The sequence below is a fragment of the Prionailurus bengalensis genome, chromosome A2 (assembly GCF_016509475.1).
Source record: "Prionailurus bengalensis isolate Pbe53 chromosome A2, Fcat_Pben_1.1_paternal_pri, whole genome shotgun sequence".
NCBI classification, from domain to species: Eukaryota; Metazoa; Chordata; class Mammalia; order Carnivora; family Felidae; genus Prionailurus; species Prionailurus bengalensis.
This window is the reverse complement of record NC_057348.1, coordinates 57,241,757-57,261,190: the sequence shown is the minus strand read 5'-3', so window position 1 is coordinate 57,261,190 and position 19,434 is coordinate 57,241,757. Positions and strand designations below refer to the sequence as shown.

At 49.7% G+C, this 19,434-nt stretch overlaps 1 protein-coding gene and 1 long non-coding RNA gene across 2 annotated transcripts; one reads left to right on the top strand and one right to left on the bottom strand.

The window, feature by feature from the left end:
- Nucleotides 1–1,509: 1,509 nt before the first annotated feature.
- LOC122487582 lies at nt 1,510–5,186 on the bottom strand. The gene is made up of 2 exons (XR_006298410.1): nt 5,074–5,186; nt 1,510–1,553 (listed from the first exon to the last, which is right to left on the bottom strand). It is a non-coding gene; the product is annotated as an uncharacterized LOC122487582 (long non-coding RNA).
- A 3,484-nt stretch (nt 5,187–8,670) lies between these two features.
- Nucleotides 8,671–9,940, top strand: LOC122487581 (serine/threonine-protein kinase MARK1-like). The gene is made up of 2 exons (XM_043588269.1): nt 8,671–9,333; nt 9,436–9,940. Exons 1-2 carry the CDS (start codon nt 8,971–8,973, stop codon nt 9,925–9,927), a joined length of 855 nt encoding a protein of 284 aa, XP_043444204.1. The 5' UTR covers nt 8,671–8,970; the 3' UTR covers nt 9,928–9,940.
- Nucleotides 9,941–19,434: the final 9,494 nt, after the last annotated feature.

Genomic DNA, 19,434 nt, shown 5'->3' with positions numbered 1-19,434 from the left:
GGCAGAGGCTCACTGGTCTGAGCCGGGTCCCTTTCGACCTCCTCCCTGCTGACAGGGTGTAGGGAACCTGTGGATTCTTGTCATTCCAGTGTGAATCCACGGCTCAATTCCCTGTAGTCTCGGGGGAGTGGGGGGGTCAACGGCACCTCGCAGGGTCTGACGTGTCCAGTGAGGCTGGAGCTGGTCCTCTGGGCTCCCGCTCTTCAGGTCTTTAGTGACATCTTTAGTGACACCTTTGGATGTCACCAAGGGATTCAGGCAGCGTGAAGACACATCTGTGAGGTACATCAGCCTGCCGGAAGCAAACTCAGGCCCTGGATGTACCTGATAGTATCCAAATCGCTGGTGGGAGCCCCGCCAGCGACTCCTAGGTCACGAAAAGAACATAGAAAGTCTTGCATATAACATTCCACAGGGGCTTAAACCAAGCCCTCTTCTAGGGACCACTCTTTCCCAAAGCAGGGCAGATGGCACAGGTTGTTCCCAATGAAGTGGGTTTCTTGGCAGAGCTTTGCCAAAGTTCATTTTTTCCCCTTTTTCCACTCTCTCGGTGTCTCCAGGAAGCCTGTGATTTCCACTGAATGCCCAAGGCCTTGGACACTGTGGTTGTCACTCCATTGTCACTCTGAATTATTAGCGGCACTCCAAACCTAGAAATGATCTCGCTTCAAAGCATTTTGACCACTCCCGAGGCCTTCCCTGAACAGCAGGGAGGAACCTCAACCCCGTTGATAAAGGTGTCTGCAGATACAAGCAAACCCCGAGAATTTCCCATTGTTCTTTGCATTCTGGGAAAGGCTGCGTGCCGGTCTTCCCCAGGTTTGGGGCGTCTCAGTTGTATACCCTTGAGAACTTGTGGGCACCCAGTCTTAGGATTGGTTTTAGCACAAGCGTTGCCTTTTGTAGCATTTCGCCGAAATCGGAGCCCGCAGTATACTTCTGGATCCACTGGAGAGTGGCATCTTTCCCATAACGGGTGCTTCGAGGAATGTGGCTAATTATTTCTTTCATCAGATGCCCTAGGGTAAGGATTCATTCTGTTTCCAGCCGGGGTCAATGCCAGCACGGTGTCCAAACCCCCACTCCTTACTTAACTCCTCTTTGGTCCTCCAAGGGACGTTGGGGTCGATATGTAGTTAAGTCTATCTTTGGCACGAAAGCTCTTCCAGAGGGTCTTGGAGTCTTTGACGGGCTGCCAGCATGGTTCCCTTGGGCAGTCGGTCCACTGTGCGGCGTCTTCCGCAGCGGACGATGGCTGATGGGTCACCGCTGCACCCAGCTCTTCCTTGTCTTTGACCCGTGACACCGTCCCCATCCGTGAGCACGTCCACGTCTGGATGCTCCGATGGCAGCTTGTCCAGTCGGGATGGCTGCGATCAGCTTGTTCGGCTTTCCGTGTGTCTCTGGTGATCCTCTGAGTGGCCCTCAGATCACCGGGCCACTTTTCTCTCCCGTGTACCTCGGGTGGTCTGGCTTCGGTTTGCGGGGCTTCAGGGAAAAGCAGTGTTCGTTCTCAGTGCTTCCAGTCAACACGGTGGGAGAAAACTGGAAACCTTAGTTTGGAGAGTCAGGGTCAGATATTCAAGGAAACCAGAAGAATTCAGGACCCAGCCCAGGCGTATAGACAACCAACGAACCCTCCAAGACGGTTCGTCACAACTCTGATCTTACATTTTCACAGGCGTGTTACTGGAACAGTCTCTCTCTCTGAAACCACCCTCATCTCCACCAAAGACAGCCAGATTAGGACACGTTTGTTTGTAAAATTGTCCAGTTGAAGCTGGGCCCTGTTTACACAAGCGCCATCACAACGGTGATTGGTCATATAGGTGTTTGGTTTTTTCAATCTGCTTCGCTGGAACTTTTCGTAAGGAATGTCAGATTGAACTTTTAACAGCCTTGTCAGGCTAAAGAAGCCAAGCCAGATACTGGCCATCAGCCTTTGCCTGCCATACCTATAGGTGTGGGTGGCTCCCTCTCTTCTCGAGATCCCCCAAATACCCTGAGGTTCCTGCACCTGCCAGGAAGTGACGGCCTTCCTTATTCACCTGGTAGGGCTGCTGGAAACTTTGTAAGCAAGGTACGAGGCAAGTTTTCCAAGGGGCTTCATTGGCTCGGCAAAGTCAACCTTAATTAGCTCCTTAAAGCTCTCTGATTGTAGCTGAGTCTAGGCATATCTCCCTCAACTATGACATTCCAGTCAAAGCCTTGGCAACATGACCAATGTTTCCAGTGGCGTCCTGTTGCAAGGAGAACGGATTCGTATCGAACTTCTGCAAATACATACACTGCCGTGAAAGTACGAGAATACTCCCTGAGAGTTTTGAATTCTGGTGGTACCAGGTAGGGAGAAAGGGATAAATGTTTCCTATCTGTTTATGAAGAAATTACTTACCAAACGTCTGCCAAATGTCATGGGCAGACTTAAATTTAGAAGAGCAAACGTTAGAGGACCAGCAATGTTTACACAAGTGTCTGTTTGAAAGCAGGTTCCCCATTAGTTCTGGGAATTCTTACTAAGCTTAGCTTGATGATCCTGAAGGGATCAGAGAGCTGTATTTGTCAATGCAGTGCAGCTGGCAAGGAGATTCTGTGACACACGATACTTCAGTAGTTAGTATTACAAGCGATGACGCTATACCAGGACATATCAAAACCTTAGGAATCTTATAAAATCTCTAGGACACTTAGAGCAATCACCCATACAACAAAGCCTAAGAAGGTTCCTCATCGCTTATTTGACGATGCCTCCCGTGTCATTTGACACACCGGGGAATAAGCCTAATTCGTCAAAAAGACTTCCATTCACAAGCTGGGTTTTTGGAAGTTGGTGAAATACCAGAAGGTTTCAAAACACGTGCCTAAATAGGATGACAGATCATTACAAAACAGGATACTTATTTAGCCGGGATGGCGAGAAGAGATTCTCAAGGTAAATGCAGACAGCAAGGTAACTGGAGCTGTGAGCAAACCTTAGCTCTCTTCACACTGAGCAGATTCAACTTTCTTAAGTAAGCAAAGACCTAACAAAGACAAGACATAGGAACTTTGTTTTTCTAGGCAGATTAAAGATAAAGAAAAACCTCTGTTGATAATGTAGACCCATCATCTAAGAAGCCTCTGTCACATGAACAGCGAGAAAACCCAAATTCCAGTCTTATACCGCTGTACTTTGGATATTAAAACTCATTCGTTGCAACAAGATGAATTTTTTTTTAATTTTTTTTTTCAACGTTTATTTATTTTTGGGACAGAGAGAGACAGAGCATGAACGGGGGAGGGGCAGAGAGAGAGGGAGACACAGAATCGGAAACAGGCTCCAGGCTCCGAGCCATCAGCCCAGAGCCTGACGCGGGGCTCGAACTCCCGGACCGCGAGATCGTTGCAACAAGATGAATTTTTAAAAAGATATGCAGTCCCGTCTTTCTTCCTCCGTGTCACCTCCCACGTTGATACATACTTATTTGGACAAGGACATCCAGGGCACTGCATGGGTCTGAGTTCTTGGGGCGGGTGTTGGGATGTGCTGACCAGAATCTCCGGCAGGAACCCAGGTCTCCCAGCCATAGCAATGCTGCCTACAGCCTTCGACGCTCAGACATCATCAGGGATCGCCGTGACTGTAGGCAGCGGCCTTGCCAAGGGCATTGCCCGCTGCCCAGGTGGTCACATCCAAAGACGCTTACGAAGAGCCAGCCCCTTTCACCTAAGTTTGGATGCTTCCGAAGGGCAGTCCAACTTTCGGGACGGCTCAGAGAGTCGGCTAAGGCTTCCGTTGAAGTGTCACTGCTCAACTTCTGCCTGACATCGTTCTCTGCCTCCCCCTTCTCTTCCCCGGGGGTCGATCGCTGCCCTCATAAACTTGTTTCTTACATGCGAAACTCCAGAATCTCGGTCCCGACCATGCATAGCATTTCTTTCGAAAGATTCCCTTCTCGCAAACCTTCTGCAATTTTCCCTTTCGCATTCCTTCAGATTTTGTCCTACGTTTTCCCCTCTTTGTTTTTTTTTTAAATTTTGTTTGAGAGAGAGAGAGCACAAGCGGGGGAGGGGGGCAGAGAGAGACACAGAGAGACACACAGAGAGAGAATCTCAAGCAGGCTCCACTTGGAGCCTGACACGGGGCTCAATCCCACAACTCTGGGATTATGACTTGCGCAGAGGTCAGGAGCGGGATGCTCAACAGACTGAGCCACCCAGGTGCCCCAAGTTTTCCCTCTTTGAATAACCAGTCTCACTTTCATTAAATACAGAATTTTTTCCCTTATTTTTTCAAGTAGCTTTAATTACATTTATTAAAATTATTTACATCTGTCTGTCCTTCGCTTGCCCGTAAAGCTTCAGAAGCCATTGGGCAGGGCTCTAACGTCTTTTTCTTTTCCATCACATTTTGTGACAGTCACAACGCCAACAGCTGGTTTGACTTACAGTAAACACAAGCAGAGTGAAACTATCATATTTAATGTTGGCAATTCTAAAGACTAATGTCCATTTTCACGAAACAAACAACGTTACATCAGCTTTCATACCAAATATTTTCCAAGATCACTTGAACTTGAAAGACACCTGGGGTTAGTTTCTATCTTTCTGAGTTTTAGAATGCCCAGTTCTTTTTTTTCTTTTAATTTTTTTAATGTTTATTTGCTTTTGAGAGAGAGAGAGAGACAGAGAGAGACAGAGTGTAAATGGGGGAGGATTAGAGAGAGAGGGAGACACAGAATCTCAAGCAGGCTCCAGGCTCTGAGCCCTCAGCACAGAGCCCTACGTGGGGCTCGAACCCACAGGCCACAAGATCATGACCTGGGCTGAAGTCAGACGCTTAACCGACCGAGCCACCCAGGCGCCCCTAGAACACCCAGTTCTTACAAGCACTTGCCTTCAAACCAGCTAAGTAGAGCACTTTTACAAATTAATTTTCACAACCACCACCCGGAGGTAGAGAAACTATCTCACGTTTACAACATACATAGACACACGTACCATTCCACAAGCAGGGTGCAAGCAAAACCTTAAAGGCCCAGTTTCCTAATATCTCCCTTTTACAAAACACAGCTAAGTGCGAGATGGTCTTACCATTTACGGATCCCTTCATCGGTCGTCTTTCTCAGGAGTCTGATGAATATTGTGGTGGAGCAGAGTTGCCAAAAACAAACGATGGCCTCGTTTGGGAGACACCAGCCCATAGGGCTGGATGTGCAGATAGATTGTCCTTTCCCAGTGTCCAACGAGGACATGGCTTGTTGTATTCAAAGATGCCCAAAGCAGTCAAAGCAGCTGACAGACCAACTGAAGCCCAGGTTACCTCCGTGAATTCTCCCCTCCCCACCCCACCCCCTGCCCCGCTTCAGCTGTGTCCAGTCTGCGGTGTGGCCCATCCGTTGTGGACGGAGGCTCGCAGAAGAGGTCCATAGATGTTCAGCCTGATTCTGGAGACACTGCTGGTCCTCTCTTTCCACAGACAAGAGAAAGGTCTCTTTTGTCGCTGAGAAAATAACTCATCTGGCTGGATATTTTAGAAAACTCCTCTGGTGACTGTCTGGAAGGTGGCCCAGAGATATTTAGGGTGCATCAAAGCAATGGCGGCCTGATAGAGTTAGTTAGGAAGTGTTCTTTCCTGAATTTTTTGGAAGAGTTTGAGAAGATTGGTGTCAATTCTTCCAATGTTTGGTAGAATTCACCAGTGAGGCTGTCAGATCCGGGGCTTTTTTTGGTCAAGTGGTCTTCGATTACAGCCTCAATCTCCTCCCTAGTTATGTACGAATCTCTTCCGATTTTCTCTTTCTTTGTGATTTAGTCTTAGTAGGTTTTCTAGGTCTAGAAGTTTGTCCATTGTATCTGGATTCTCCAATTAGCTGGAATACACTTGCTGATAGCACTCTAACCCTTTCTACGTCTGTAAGGAGTCAGCGGCAATGCGGTCATTGAGTCTTCTCTGCCTCCACCGGCAATCCGGCTAGCAGTTTGGTGTTTTCAAAGGACCAGCTCTTGGGTCCGTTGATTTTCTCTTTCGTTTCTCTAGCCTCTGTTTCATTTATCTCTGCTCTAATCTTTATTATTTCCTTCCCTTTGCTACCTTTGGCTTTTTCTAGTTTCTTAAGTTGCACGTCTATGGTGTTGATTTAAGATCTGTCTTGATGTTTACTGTGAGCGTTTACAGCTATAAATTTCCCCCTCGCCACTGCTTTGTTGTTTTCCAGGAGTTTTGACGCGTCGTGTTTCATGTCCCTTCACCTCTACGTATTTTCGCATTCCACTGTGATTTCTTCTTCGACACATTGGTTCTTGGAGAGTGTGTGTTCAGTTTTCACAGCTTTTTAAATTTTCCACTCTTCCTTCTGTTACCCATTTCTGACTTCATCTTCTTGTGGTTGGAAAAGATACTTTGTATGCTATCTATCTTGTAAAATCTACTGAGACTTAACTCGTGACCTAATGCAAAGACTGTCTCAGAGAAGGTCCCGCGTGCCGTTATTGTTGGGTGGCGTCCCGTGCCCGTCTGTTAGATCTGGTTGGGCTATCGTGTTCTTCAAACCTTCTGTGTCCTTACTTAACTTCTGTCTGGTTGTTCTGTCCATTATTGACAGTGGGATATGGAAGGCTCCAACGATTATTATAGAACTATTTTTCCCTTCAGTTCTGTCGATAATGGCCTCTCATTATGTGTGTAAATGTTTATCTTGCTGTACTGAACCTCTTCATTCATATAAAATGTCCTTCTTTGTCTCTTGTAACATTTTCTGACTTAACGTCTGTTTTGTCTGGTATTATTACAGCCACTCCACCCTTTCTTTTGGCTACTATTGCATGGAGTATCTTTTTCCTTCCTTTCATGTTCAACTTTTTTGTGTCTTTGGATCTGAGTCCCTTGTAGGTAACAGATAGTTGGATCCTATGTTTTTATCCATCTCACTAATCTGTTTAATCTGCTTACATTTAAAGTCATTACTGATAAGGAAGGAATTCCTTCCGTGGTTTGTCTTTGTTTTCTATATGCCTTAATTGCTTTCTGTCTCAAATTTTCTGCATGACTATCTTCTTTTGCATTTAGTTGATTTTTTTTTGTAGTGAAACATTTTAATTCCCTTCTCATTTCCTTTTGTGTATGTTCTGTGGCGTGTGTGTGTGTGTGTGTGTGTGTGTGGTTGCGTGTGGTTACCATGGGATTGCTTTTAACATCCTAAAGTTACAACATTGTAGTGTCAATTTATACCAGCTTAATCTCAATAACGCATGAAAACTCAGCTACTTTACAGCCCTGACCCCACCTTCTGTCAGTTGTTAATGTCACAAAATTACATCTTTATGCATCTTGGGTCCAAAAGCATAGATGAATAATTAGGTTTTTAAATATATCAGTCTCTTGGGGCGCCTGGGTGGCGCAGTCGGTTAAGCGCCCGACTTCAGCCAGGTCACGATCTCGCGGTCTGTGAGTTCAAGCCCCGCGTCAGGCTCTGGGCTGATGGCTCAGAGCCTGGAGCCTGTTTCCGATTCTGTGTCTCCCTCTCTCTCTGCCCCTCCCCCGTTCATGCTCTGTCTCTCTCTGTCCCAAAAATAAATAAACGTTGAAAAAAAAACTTTAAAAAAAAAATAAATATATCAGTCTCTTAACATAGAGAACAAAAAGTAGAGCTACAGACCAAAGTCATAACAGTACTAGCGTTCATAATTGTCTGTCTGTTTACTTTTACCGGAGATTATGTCTTCAGAAGGCTTCGAGTTACTTGTTCAGTGCCCTTTCATTTCAACCTGAAGGACCCCCTTCACTGCAGGGCCGGTCTAGTCATCAGGGCAAGGCTTTCAGCTTTGGTTGATCTGGGAAGGTCTTCATTTCTTCCTCATTTTGGAAGGACAGTTTTCCCAAATGTAGGATTCTTGGTTGACAGCTTTTTTCCTTCAATGCTTTAAACACATCAACCCATGCCTTCTAGCCTCCAAGGTTTCTGATGAGAAATCTCCTCACAACCTGATCAGTGAACATATGATGAAAAGCAATCTTCCTCTGAGCTTTATAGATGTTAATAATGAGCCTTATCGTGTTTTACACAACACAACATTTCCTTATATGTTGTAGCACCATTTTGAGACCAGGAACTGGGTATTTTAAGTGTAGACATTACGAGGTCTATACAAGCCAAAATTACAGTTTTCTAAACTTGAAGTGAAAAGGCCACTGAACCATCTTATAGATGTTTATTTCTAACAAAGTAAATATCAATCTTGAAAAGCCCACACAAACAAACAAAAAGCCCATTGGGGGTCTTTTTTTTTATTGAGTAAAGGGGTTTTGGGAATAAAAAGTGAGGAAACCACTGTGGTCTCAGACATCCCAGCCATGATTGCCTAATTGGCCCATTTCTTGCTGTGCCCTCACAAAGCCCCATTGTGAAGTCATGGCAAGACCTGTCTATATAAGACCCTGGCTCGGCTGGGTGTTTGGTCTTTACAGCCCAGGAAGCTTTGGTGACCTGTCGGCCTTTGACCCTAGCTAGTTTGATTTTGACTTCTCTTTTTTTCATTTTGTTTATTTTTTTATTTTCATTTTTCTTTTTTCTCTACTCCTTTTCTCTCCCAATTTTTTTTGCCTTTTTCTGTTTTTACTTTTTTCTTTTTTTTCTCCTTTTTTAGTTTTTCTTTTTCTCAATTTTTCTTCGTTTCCTCCCTTCATTTTCTTTGTGTGTGTGTGTGTGTGTGTGTGTGTGTGTGAGTGTGTGTGTGTGTGTGTGTTTTTCATTTGTTTTTTTTGTGTTAGCGTTTTAGTACAGTTAGTATAGTTCATATTGTTAGTATAGTTCATAAGCATAGTATTGTTAGTATTGGCAAATTTTGTAGGTTGGTATTGTTGGTTAGCATAGTCCGTGTAATTAGCATTATTTAGCGTTAGTATAGTTAGTAGGTCACCATCCTTCAGGGGCGTAAGGCCATTACCGCATCTGTATTTACGAGACCACCAGTGAGGGCAGCGTCGCCACGATGAAGCTGACCCCGCACATCCTAACCGGGAAGCAGTCTGATGTGAAGTTCATCAGGAAAACCCAGAAGGACCCCACTGGCCTCCAGGGACTTTGTCGTGAGGTCCAGCATATGAAGACCTCAAGTCACCCAGGTATTGTCAAGTCACTCGAGGTGATCAACGCCAAGGAAACGTTAGTCCTCCATTCAACATATGTAAGCAGAGACAACCTGTGTGACAATTTTACACACCGTGGCCAAGTGACGGAGGAGGTTCCAGAGAAATTCTGCCAGCTGTTATCGGTTGTGGAGTACTGCCACCAACAAGGTATGATCGGCGGGTATCAGAAGCTGGAGACACTGCTTTTTGGCAAGAAGCTGAAGGTAAAACACACGGGGGCTGGACTGAGCATCCGGTTTGCTGGCTACAAACTCCACACTTTCTGGGACAGCCCCCCTTATTCTGCCCCGCGACTCTTCCTGCAGCAAAGGGAGGACACCCCTTCCGCAAATGCTTGGAGCCTGGGGGTGGTTTGGTACTGCTTGGGCACCGGGTTTGAGCCGTTTGAGGGGGAAGTCTTCTGGGAAGCAGAACGAAATATGGAAAACAGGGAACAGAGCGCCCTGATTTTCATGTCCCTGGAGAGTGAAAACATGTGGTACACGTTAACCACTATCCAGCCCACGATCTACACACCAACCAGAGTCCGCTGCTGGAGCTCCATCGCAACCTGTTCCAGCACAGGCCTGTCCTCAGAGCGGAGTAGTCTGACCTCCGAAGGGACCAGCATCGTGACCACGATTAGCGGGCCCAGATACAACTCACCAGCCACAAACTCCGACACCAGCAGTGAATACAGGCAGCCAGGGAGGATGTCCCTAGAGCCAAAAAATCAGGTTCTCAAACCTCTTGAGAAATTCAAAAATTTATTCAAAAAAAACAATAAAATAGAACCCCAAAAAATTGCAAATAAATGAGAGCCATAAGAGAGCCACGTGTCCGTGCCTTTATTTTATTTTGTTTTTGAACTTTAACGGGACTTAAATGTTTGTTTTGAAAGAGAAGGGACAGTGCGAGTGGGGGAGGGACAGAGAGAGAATCCCAAGTCTACTCTGTGCTATCAGCTCGGAGCCCGACGCGGGGCTCCAGCTCACAAAACAGATGGTGACCTGAGCAAGACCAAGAGTGGGACGCTTGGGCCACTGAGGCCCACCCAGGAGCCCCGTCCCTGCGTTTTAAGTGCAGGGAACGATGCTGAGCTCCAGGAAGCCCGGGGACATGGCACAGGAGATTGGCCAGGGCGACGGGTGGGACCAGATCCAGATCAGCTTCACAGGCTGGAGGAGTGTGGTGGGATAGTGACCTGCTGGATTTGGAGTTGTAGGAAGCACAAGGTGGAGGTGGTGAAGTTTTGGAGTGATGGGGGGTTCGTGGGTCTGGAGCCGATGGCCAAGGAAGAATTCGTGAAGAAATCTTTGGTGCAAAAAGGTGATTTTATTAAAGCACGGGGACAGGTCCCATGGGCAGGGAGAGCAGCACTGGCGTCGTGACGGGTTAGGGGGAGAGCCAGAGTTCCTTGGAGACTTACTCTAGGACTCAAGGTTCCAGGACCTTGAGGGGCTAGCTGTTGCCAGGAAAATGCCATTTCTTGCCGTTTAATGAAACCTCAGCCATGAGACCCTTTAGATGGATCTGGGCAGGCCATAAGCGTGGAGGATGATTGCCAGCATATATGTTGCAGGGGTTGAGATGAAGTAGATTTGTCATTATTTGTCATAGTGGCGTGTGGGCAGCGGGGGCCCCGGGGGTGGGTCACAATGGGGTATGGGCAACGGGAGCCCGGGGGGTGGGTCACAATGGCGTGTGGGGAGCGGGAGCCCCGGGGGTGGGTCACAATGGGGTATGGGCAGCGGGAGCCCGGGGGGTGGGTCACAATGGCGTGTGGGCAGCGGGGGCCCCGGGGGTGGGTCACAATGGGGTGTGGGCAGAGGGGTCGCCGGGGCTGGGTCACAATGCGGTGTGGACAGCGGGGTCGCCGGGGGTGGGTCACAATGGCGTGTGGGCAATGGGAGCCCCGGGTCCCCTTGCAGGGACTGCCCACCTGGTGGGGAAGGAATGAGCTGGGTGGAAACACTCTGGATATCACCCTCTCTTTCCTGTGCACCCACTGGGGACCAGACCTCAGCCGGTGGATGTCCCAGCTCTCCCTCCCCCACCCTCCCCCCTGCTGTCCCCCTCCTCCCTTCTGCCCTGGCTCCGGACTCACCTGCTCTCACTGGCCACAGGTGCAGGGTCCATCATGGCCCCCTTCCCTTCATGACTCACTTTGGCCACCTCCAGAAGCTGACTTGGATGACCACGCATAGCAGGCTCTTTTTGCCCAGATGTTGGGTCAACAGTAATCCACTCATCTCACTGGAAAGTCTTAAGACACCACATAAAACCAAATCATGGCTCTGTGCCCTCTGTATACATGACTGGACCAGACCCAGTACCCAAGCTCTCCTCGGGAAAGCTGATCTCTGTTTGGTGGTTGTCTAGAGGAAGGGACGTCAGCGCTCACTGGAGGGGATGGGGGGGGCGGGGTGGGAGGTAGATGGAATAGCACAACCAAGGAGGAGTCTTTTGAGCTGGGACCAGAAGGGGAGGAAGAGGGGACAGGCGGGGGCAGGGGGGGCAGGTAGGGAGGGGAGCAGAGGAGCAAAGGCCTGCAGGCCCCGCAGGCCTAGGCAGGGGTGCAAGGAACGCCATCCTCCTGCCTCAGAGAGCTGGTTGAATCTGGCACAACGGGGCCGCTTCCACGGCTCTCTGGGCTAGAGGGTGAAGCTGAGCTCCTGCCTGGCCCTCCGCCCGTCTTGCCGTTTTCAGGTCCAGCAGAGCTCACCCGCAGAGCGGAGACGTGAGCCTGCCCACCCGACGGATGGGAGCACGGGCTCTGGTCAGATGATGGGGGGGCCAGGGGCCCCCCCGTGGCGGACCGGAGGCCACAGGCGTGGGCAGTGTAGACGCTGAGGCTGCACGCTGCCAGGGTCCGGCTAGGGTCAGTTTCAAAGCCAGTCGGCTCCTCCCTAGGGCCCCTGCCTCTCAGACTAGCTAGTGCCTGCTGGTGAGGCTTCAGAACCTTCCAGGCCACAGCTGGAGGGATCTGGATCTCTCCAGATCAGCAGGAAGGTATCACTTAGTGTGCCCTCTCAGACTGGCATCCCTGGCAGCCTGCAGGGCCCAGCTGCGGAGTCCAACGCTGCGTGTCTGTGCTCCATGTGAAACAGTGCTGCAATCCATGAGTAGTGTCCGCAGCGGGTGAGGAAGGGGAGGCCTGGGTTATGCACGCCAGCCATTTGCCACTCCTGGTACACCCCCTCATTTTGCATATGGAGAAACTGAGGCCCAGAGGGAAGAATGCCCTCGTCCAATTGCCTGTCCTTTCACTTCCCGCTCTGGCCTCTTGACGGAACTCTTGGTACCCCCTGTGACACCACGTGAAAACAGTCAACTATGTGTGTGACAAGGAAATCATAGTGGATGTGTCTGGACCCACACCATGTTTCTCTTCTTGTTTTTCTCCTTTGCCTCTGTTCTGTTTTAATACTTGGTGTGTTTCGTGCATTATGAAGGATGGTGGGACAATGAACATCCCTGGGCCCGCAGCTCAACTCCAGAACTAGAACGTTCCCAGTCACTTCCATCTTCTCCTTGCCTGGAGGTCACCCCTCTCTGCAATTTGGTGTTTGTTTGTTTGCCATTGTCTTGCTCACAGGCCGACTGAATAAGCCTAAACATTAGATTGCTTCTTTGTTCTCAAGCTCTAAAAACTTGCTCTCTGTATGTAGATCTCTAAAATTTGCATTTTTGTACTCAACATTTCCCTCTCTCTGAGCTTGAGCTGTGCTGCTGTGTAGCTGGAGTTTGCTGTCACCGGTGTGGAAAGAAATTGTGTGACTGTGCTACAATTTCTTTTTGCATTGCTCTGTCAATGAGTATCTGGGTCATTTCCTCTCTCCCCCTCCTCTTGCTAAGAGTGCTGCGACGAACTCTTCTTGGGTGTGCCTTGTGTGGCTCCTGGGAGTGGATTTGCAGGGTGCTAAGGCATGGGACTGGTCAACCTAACAAGAAAAGGCCAAAGCGGTTTTCAGTGTGGCCAGACCAGGTTTCACACTCATCAACCGTGGGTGCCAGCTGATCTCCATCCTCTCAGACCCTCGGTGCTGTCAGATGTCACATGTCTTCCTCACTGTGAGCCTGATGGATGTGAAATCTCTCACGGGGACCTTACCTTGCACTTCCCTGCATCCTCGTGACATCGGGCAGCTTTTCCCGTGTTCATCTGTGCACTCCGTTTCCTCCTCTACGACATGCCTGCTGTGGTCTTTTTGCTCATTGCCTCTCTTCTTCCTGTGGATTTGTAGGACTTCTTTATGTATTCTGGATACTGATCCTTTGCTAGTTGTACATATGCCAGAGGCCTTCTGCTTTTAGTGATTTGTCTTTTCACCCGTCATTTGGTGAAAGAAAATTTACAATTTACAGCAGTCAAACCTATCGATTTTTTTTTATGCTTACTGAGCTTTTAACACCTTGGTAAAGAAATTGTTCCCAACGCCAAGTTTGCAAAGATATTCCCCCAGAATATCCCCCTCTTCTATCCTCAGCTTCCGAGGCTGAGCCAGGCCAGCCGGTGTTGCTCCTGTTTGCGGCCGGGGAGTCCCAGCCCAAGTTAGAGTCTTCTCTCTTTTGTAGGTTCTAGAAACTCTGAGAAGGGCCCTAAATGGTGGGCCCTCGATTAAGGGGTTTCAGAAGGCCGGAGCCCCAAGGACGCCTTCCTTTGCGAAGCCCCTTGGGTTCCAGGGAACTGCTCTCTGTGGCCACCTCAAGACGAGGTGATTTTGACAAACATGTGTCACCTGCATGACACTTGTAAGCAGTTATGCCATGGCCATAAATCTGGGCTTGTGCTGCTGAGTGCGATACCGGCTCCTACATGTGGCTGAAGCACTGCCAACAGTGTCTGTGCTGGTTTGTCTGGCAGTGGGGGGGTGCCAGGCTGCTTCAGGACACATCGGCTCCCAGTCAGTGGCTGTATGCTATGAAGGTCCCAACGTCGACGGCTTTCTCAGCATCCCACCCTCCCTTCCTAACCTTCCTGGCTCCCACTGGATGTCTCACAATGTGGACACTTTTGCACCCAGTCATGCTAATTGCTCTGAAAAGAAATAAAGCGGGAGGAGTGTGCAGGGAGTGACGCAGGCCATTTGTAAGAATGATCTGTGATCTCCGGTTTGTTTAACAAACCTACTGGGTCAGAGCCTGAAGCAAATGGTGGGGAGCTGTGCGGGTATCCGGGAAGAGCATGCCAGTCAGGAGAGCTGCACATGCAAAGGCCCGGAGGTCAGGTTGGGTCTTATGGGTTGGAGGCAGGTGTGTCTGGAGTGCAGTGAGAGGCGCAAAGCTGGGAGCAGGGTGGGAGTAGGGAGCATCGTGTGGGATGGTGAGGCATTTGGCTTTCACCTGGAGTGTCATGGAAAGCGGCTGGAAGGCCCTGGGTAGGTCCAGGAAACCGCAGAGGAGGCCAGATGGCTTAGGGGCAGCCACTCCCGGGCCAACTATACCTTGGTCGTAACTGTGCTGACTGTAGATCCTAGCTGTAGAGCAGAACCCAGGTAACAGCAAACATGAGGGCCAGGTGACGGTCCCGAGGCCAGCCAGTCCATCTGTCTGCAGCCAGGCCTCTGCCTATAGATCCTGCAGCCTGTGCATCCTGCCCAGAATGCTGGGATGCCGGGATCAGTTAGTTTCTGCTGCGGAATAACCACCCCGAAACGTAGCAGCTTGCACCAACTGTTGACTTAGCTGAGCAGCTAGCTGGTCAGGCAGGTCTTCCAGGCTCCCTCAAGCATGTGTGGTCAATGGCAGGGGTCGGCTCATTGCTGGCCGGCTGTTGGCCGCGGCGACTAGGGGCGGTGGTGAGTAGGCTACATGTGTCCCATTCTTCCAGGAAGCCGTCTGGGCTTCTGCACATGGTGGTGCCAGGGTCCCGAGAGGGTGGGCACGCAAGGCCACGAGGCTCTTTGAGGCCTACGCCTGAAATTGGCACGGCATCATTTCCACCACATTCTGTCGGCCAGAACAAGTCACGGAGCCAAGGCAGATTCAAAGCGGGGGGATCTAGACCCCACCCCTGATGGGAAGAGCTGCCCCATCATAGTGCAAAGGGTACGGAGACAGGGGGGTGGAGGAACAGAGCTGTTTAGGGGTCAACCGCAGTGTCCCGTGTTCTGGAGAGAGGAGCAAGGCAGGAGCCAGGGCCCCAGAACAGTCAGCCATGGCTGTGTCTCTGTCGCCCTGAAGAAACCAGACCCCCAACAATCCAGGACTAGGCAGAGGAAGCTCGGACCATTTGTTCCTTTGTCACCAAATGCCACCTAGCCAGTAGCGATAGACTCAACAGTGCCCATGGAGGTGTCTTTTCTCTGGGATGCTTACACCCAAGGACTGCGGAGATCATATGGAACATCGCACACCTTTGGCACCACCTCTTCCAGGAAGCCCTCCAGGCTTCTTCTGGGCTCTCCCAGGCTCACCCACCTCCCCCCGTCACAGAAGACAGTGTACTTGTGTCCCTCATTGGCGCATGTTTGTGTCAGCCTCCTGAGTCAGAAAGGCCAAGGCCAAGGCCTGAGGACGGGGTTGTGTCTCACTCACCCCGAATCCCTACTTCTAGCTGGGAGTGTGCACTGAGGATGAGGCTGGCAAGGTATGGGTATACTGGGGAACTGCATTCAGTGCTGACTCACAGTTGATGTCTGCAAGGGAAGGGGAGGGTCACTGTACCTGGTAGCAAGCCCCAGATGAGCTCGGCCTGGAGCCTGGACAGGGGGTGCTGGGAACGGATGCCGGATGGAGGCGGCAGCCAGAGCTCAGCGGAGCAAGGGCAGAGACCACAGTCCTCTTGCAGACAGAAATGGGTCTCAAGCTCTGGGCGCCAGCACCAAGGCAGGAAGGCAGCCCACAGGAGAGCATGCAGAGAAGCCACTCCGGGTGTTCAAGGCCAGCACTGGGCAGATGGAAAGGCAGGCAGAGCCTGCCAACCCTGAGGAAGAAAGAAACATCAGCCACGTTTGGCTATAGTCAGCTTTGGTTTACTGGAGTGTCCCTTGCCTGAGATCCACTGTACCCAAAATCAATATTATTAGCATTAAAAAAGAGAAGCCAACTAGGATGTAGCAACCCCGAATGCACTGTGGTTCGGTGCCATCACAGGGCAGGAGAAAAATCTTCATCACCTTCTCATGCATACCAGAGACAAGGGAGGGAAGAATGGCGGCGGGGGGGGGGGGTGCTGCCTTCACGAGGCCTCCAGGAGTGCCTCCCTGGGGCTCATAGTGAGTTAAGCCAGCCAGGCCTGCTAGTGTGCCAGCTCGTCCTGCCCAACTGGCGTCAGCACCATTGCCCCGGGCTGGGCCGGGCCGTCTCCCTTGGGGAGAGAGCTTGAAGCTTTTGCAGTTTGTAGTGGTCTGTTGTATTTAGAAACCCGAGCATCCCAGGGTCATAAATTACCTTGAACTAGTTTGCTAACCCTTGTGACTCGGTACAGCGCCTTCTCAGAGGCGGCCAGTTATGTCACGGACTGAGGGAGGCGTGGCCCAGTCCCCGCAGTGAGGCAGCGTGTGCCAGGCCTGGCGTGGATGGTAGCCACCCAGGACCACGGGGACGATGCAGGGAGGTGCCGCAGGTCTGTGCACGGCATTTCTGGGGAAATGCACTCCAGAAGGGAGAAGGGTCTGTGAGTCCATGAAGTGGGATTCTCACTCCCAGCACGTGGTCGTGAGAGCTGTACCACATGGAAGAGGCAGAGCGCACCGTGTAGTTCAGCATTCCTGTTACGTCCCTGCTGGAGGATCAGCTCCTGCTTGCACCTTCCCAGGGATGGGGGCTCATCGCTGCCTGAGACATTGCACACTGACAGGAAGTTAGCTTCCCGCAAATTCCAGCTCCATCATCTGGGTAAATGTTCTGCATCCGTGCTTGCAACGGCCTGGACAGAGTGGGAGGCCGTTGCAAGGCTGCTGGCCAGCTAGGACGGCTCTCCCAGCCTTTCCTCCATTGCCACAGCCCTCTGGTCACAACAGGTGCTAAAGGGCCCATCTGCTTACACATTCCGAGTGTTACCCCTGCACTGCAAGTTCATTGGCCACGGCAATGTTGAGATCAAGAGAAACACGTGTCATTTTCTCATCTCTACAAAGAGCTCCAACCCCCTCCCCGTTGTTGTATTCAGAAAGCAGAGGGGCGACCCACACTTTCTGGGGTCATGGGGAGGAGATTCAGGTGTGAAGGGAGCATCTGCTTGTGATGTGGGATCCAGTTCCAGGATCCCCTGGCGTTCCTTGAAATTTGCTGGAGAAACAGAACCCATTTGATGTTCAAAACCAGGCTTCCAACAGAATGGGACAGCTGAAACGGCCCAAAAATGGACAAACCACATGAAACAGGTTTTGAAGACACTGAATGAACATCAGGCAACAATGGACAGTGATCCCTAAGAGGAGGGAAGTGATCTCTGTGGTGCTCTGAGCATCTTCCTTGGGAAGAGGTCATGACCCAACTTGGCAGGTGGTGTGTGTGTGTGTGTGTGTGTGTGCACGTGCACATGTGTGTGTGTGTGTGTGTGTGTGTGTGTGTAGTAAGGGAGGGGAGGACAGAGCCTGGAGTCCTCCCTGAGTTAAAGAGGTGGAGCTGAGTGTCTGGAAAGACCAAAGCAGCTAGACCTCACCACAAGTATCAAAGAGGACTGCACGGCATGAAGGGAGTACTCAGGACATCTGCAGAGTTTCTCCCTTGGGTATTCAGTGGAGTGCTGGCTAGGACATGTGTGAGAGAAACTGGGAAATTAACTATCCAAAAGAAGTCGGAGGTAGCAAGTGTCTGCTCTTACCAGCCAGACTAGAAAACCTCATGATGCCTGGGACATTGGCTAAAGTATTCTGAACAGACTTGCCCCAGTGGTAGGAAAGGATTAGCCCTAAGCCAAGCACTGCTGAATTTGACAACCTTAAAAACAAGACACTAAAGGATCAAGTTATTTCCACATAACTTACCATGTCCCAGAACAAAGCTCAAGGTGGTTTAGAGGAATACAAAAATATCCAGCAGGGCGAAATTCACAAAGTCTGACGTCCAGTGAAAAGTTTTATGGCATGGAAACGGGCAAGAAAATATGACCCATATGAGAAGAAAAATTAATCAAACTGGCCCAAAATAAACACTGATGCTAGAATTAGCAGAAATGACCATTAAAATAGTTATTATAACTGCATTCCATATGTTCAACAGGTTGTGTATAAACATGCAAGATTTTTTTTTAACTTGTAAAGATTAAACCCTAATGCAGTCACAAAAAATATTCGAATAATTTTTAAAAAGGGTTAGGAAAAGAAGAAAAATATAACAAGGAACCAATGAGATAGAAAGAAAACAAACAGATATGTCTAATCATTTCAGTATTCATATTAAATGTAAATGGCCTAAATACACTAATTAAAAGGGAGTGATTGTCAGATATGGTGGGGTTTTTTTTAATGTTTATTTTTGAGAGAGAGAGAGAGAGAAAGCAAGCGGGGGGCTGGGGGAGTGGGTAGAAAGAGGGAGACACAGAATCCAAAGCAGGCTCCAGGCTCTGAGCTGTCAGCACAGAGCCCAACCCAGGGCTGGAACCCACAAACTGTGAGATCATGACTTGAACTGAAGTCTGATGCTTAATTGACCAAGCCACCTAGGCACCCCAGATTAGATGTTTTTAAAAAGCAAGAACCATGTACTACCTACAAGAAATACCTTAAATATAAAGATGCAAATATGTTAAAAGTAAAAGGATGGAAAACAGATGTAATAAACCCGGGGCCACCAGAAGGAAGCAGGGCTCATGACTGAGCCAGAGAAGGCTAGGGGAGCCAGGAGCTCCCATAGGAGGTGCACCTGAGAGATCCTCTGCTCATGAGTCAGGGGTGGGGTCACTGCCCATGACATTTGCCAGTTATGCCACCAATGGCAGTCCTACCGGTGCCCTTTCTTGAGTTCTGTGTGTGAGCCCTGTCTACCTCTTCACAGTCTGGGCATCTCCGGTTTGCACAATTGCAATCCACTGTGGCTGTGAGGGGAGGGAGGATGGCAGGTGCCACTAATAGCCCCACTTTACAGAGGAGCCACTGCTCACCACCTGTCAGAGTCCTGTGGGTCTTTATTGAGATCCATAGACTATTCTGGCAGAGCAGGGCCTCAGAAATCATTGAATATGAGCCCCCCTTATAGGCAGAGAAACTGAGGTTCAGGAGTTGAGCACAACTTCCAATGGTTAACATTCTGGAGTCCTAGACTTCCCCGCTTTAGGGGCGCAGTTTGGTGAGCTCATCAAGACCCCTAGAAGCTGCCCTCCCCCAGCAGTCACAGCTTACTAAAGCAACCAGGATGACCTGATCTATAAATGGGGT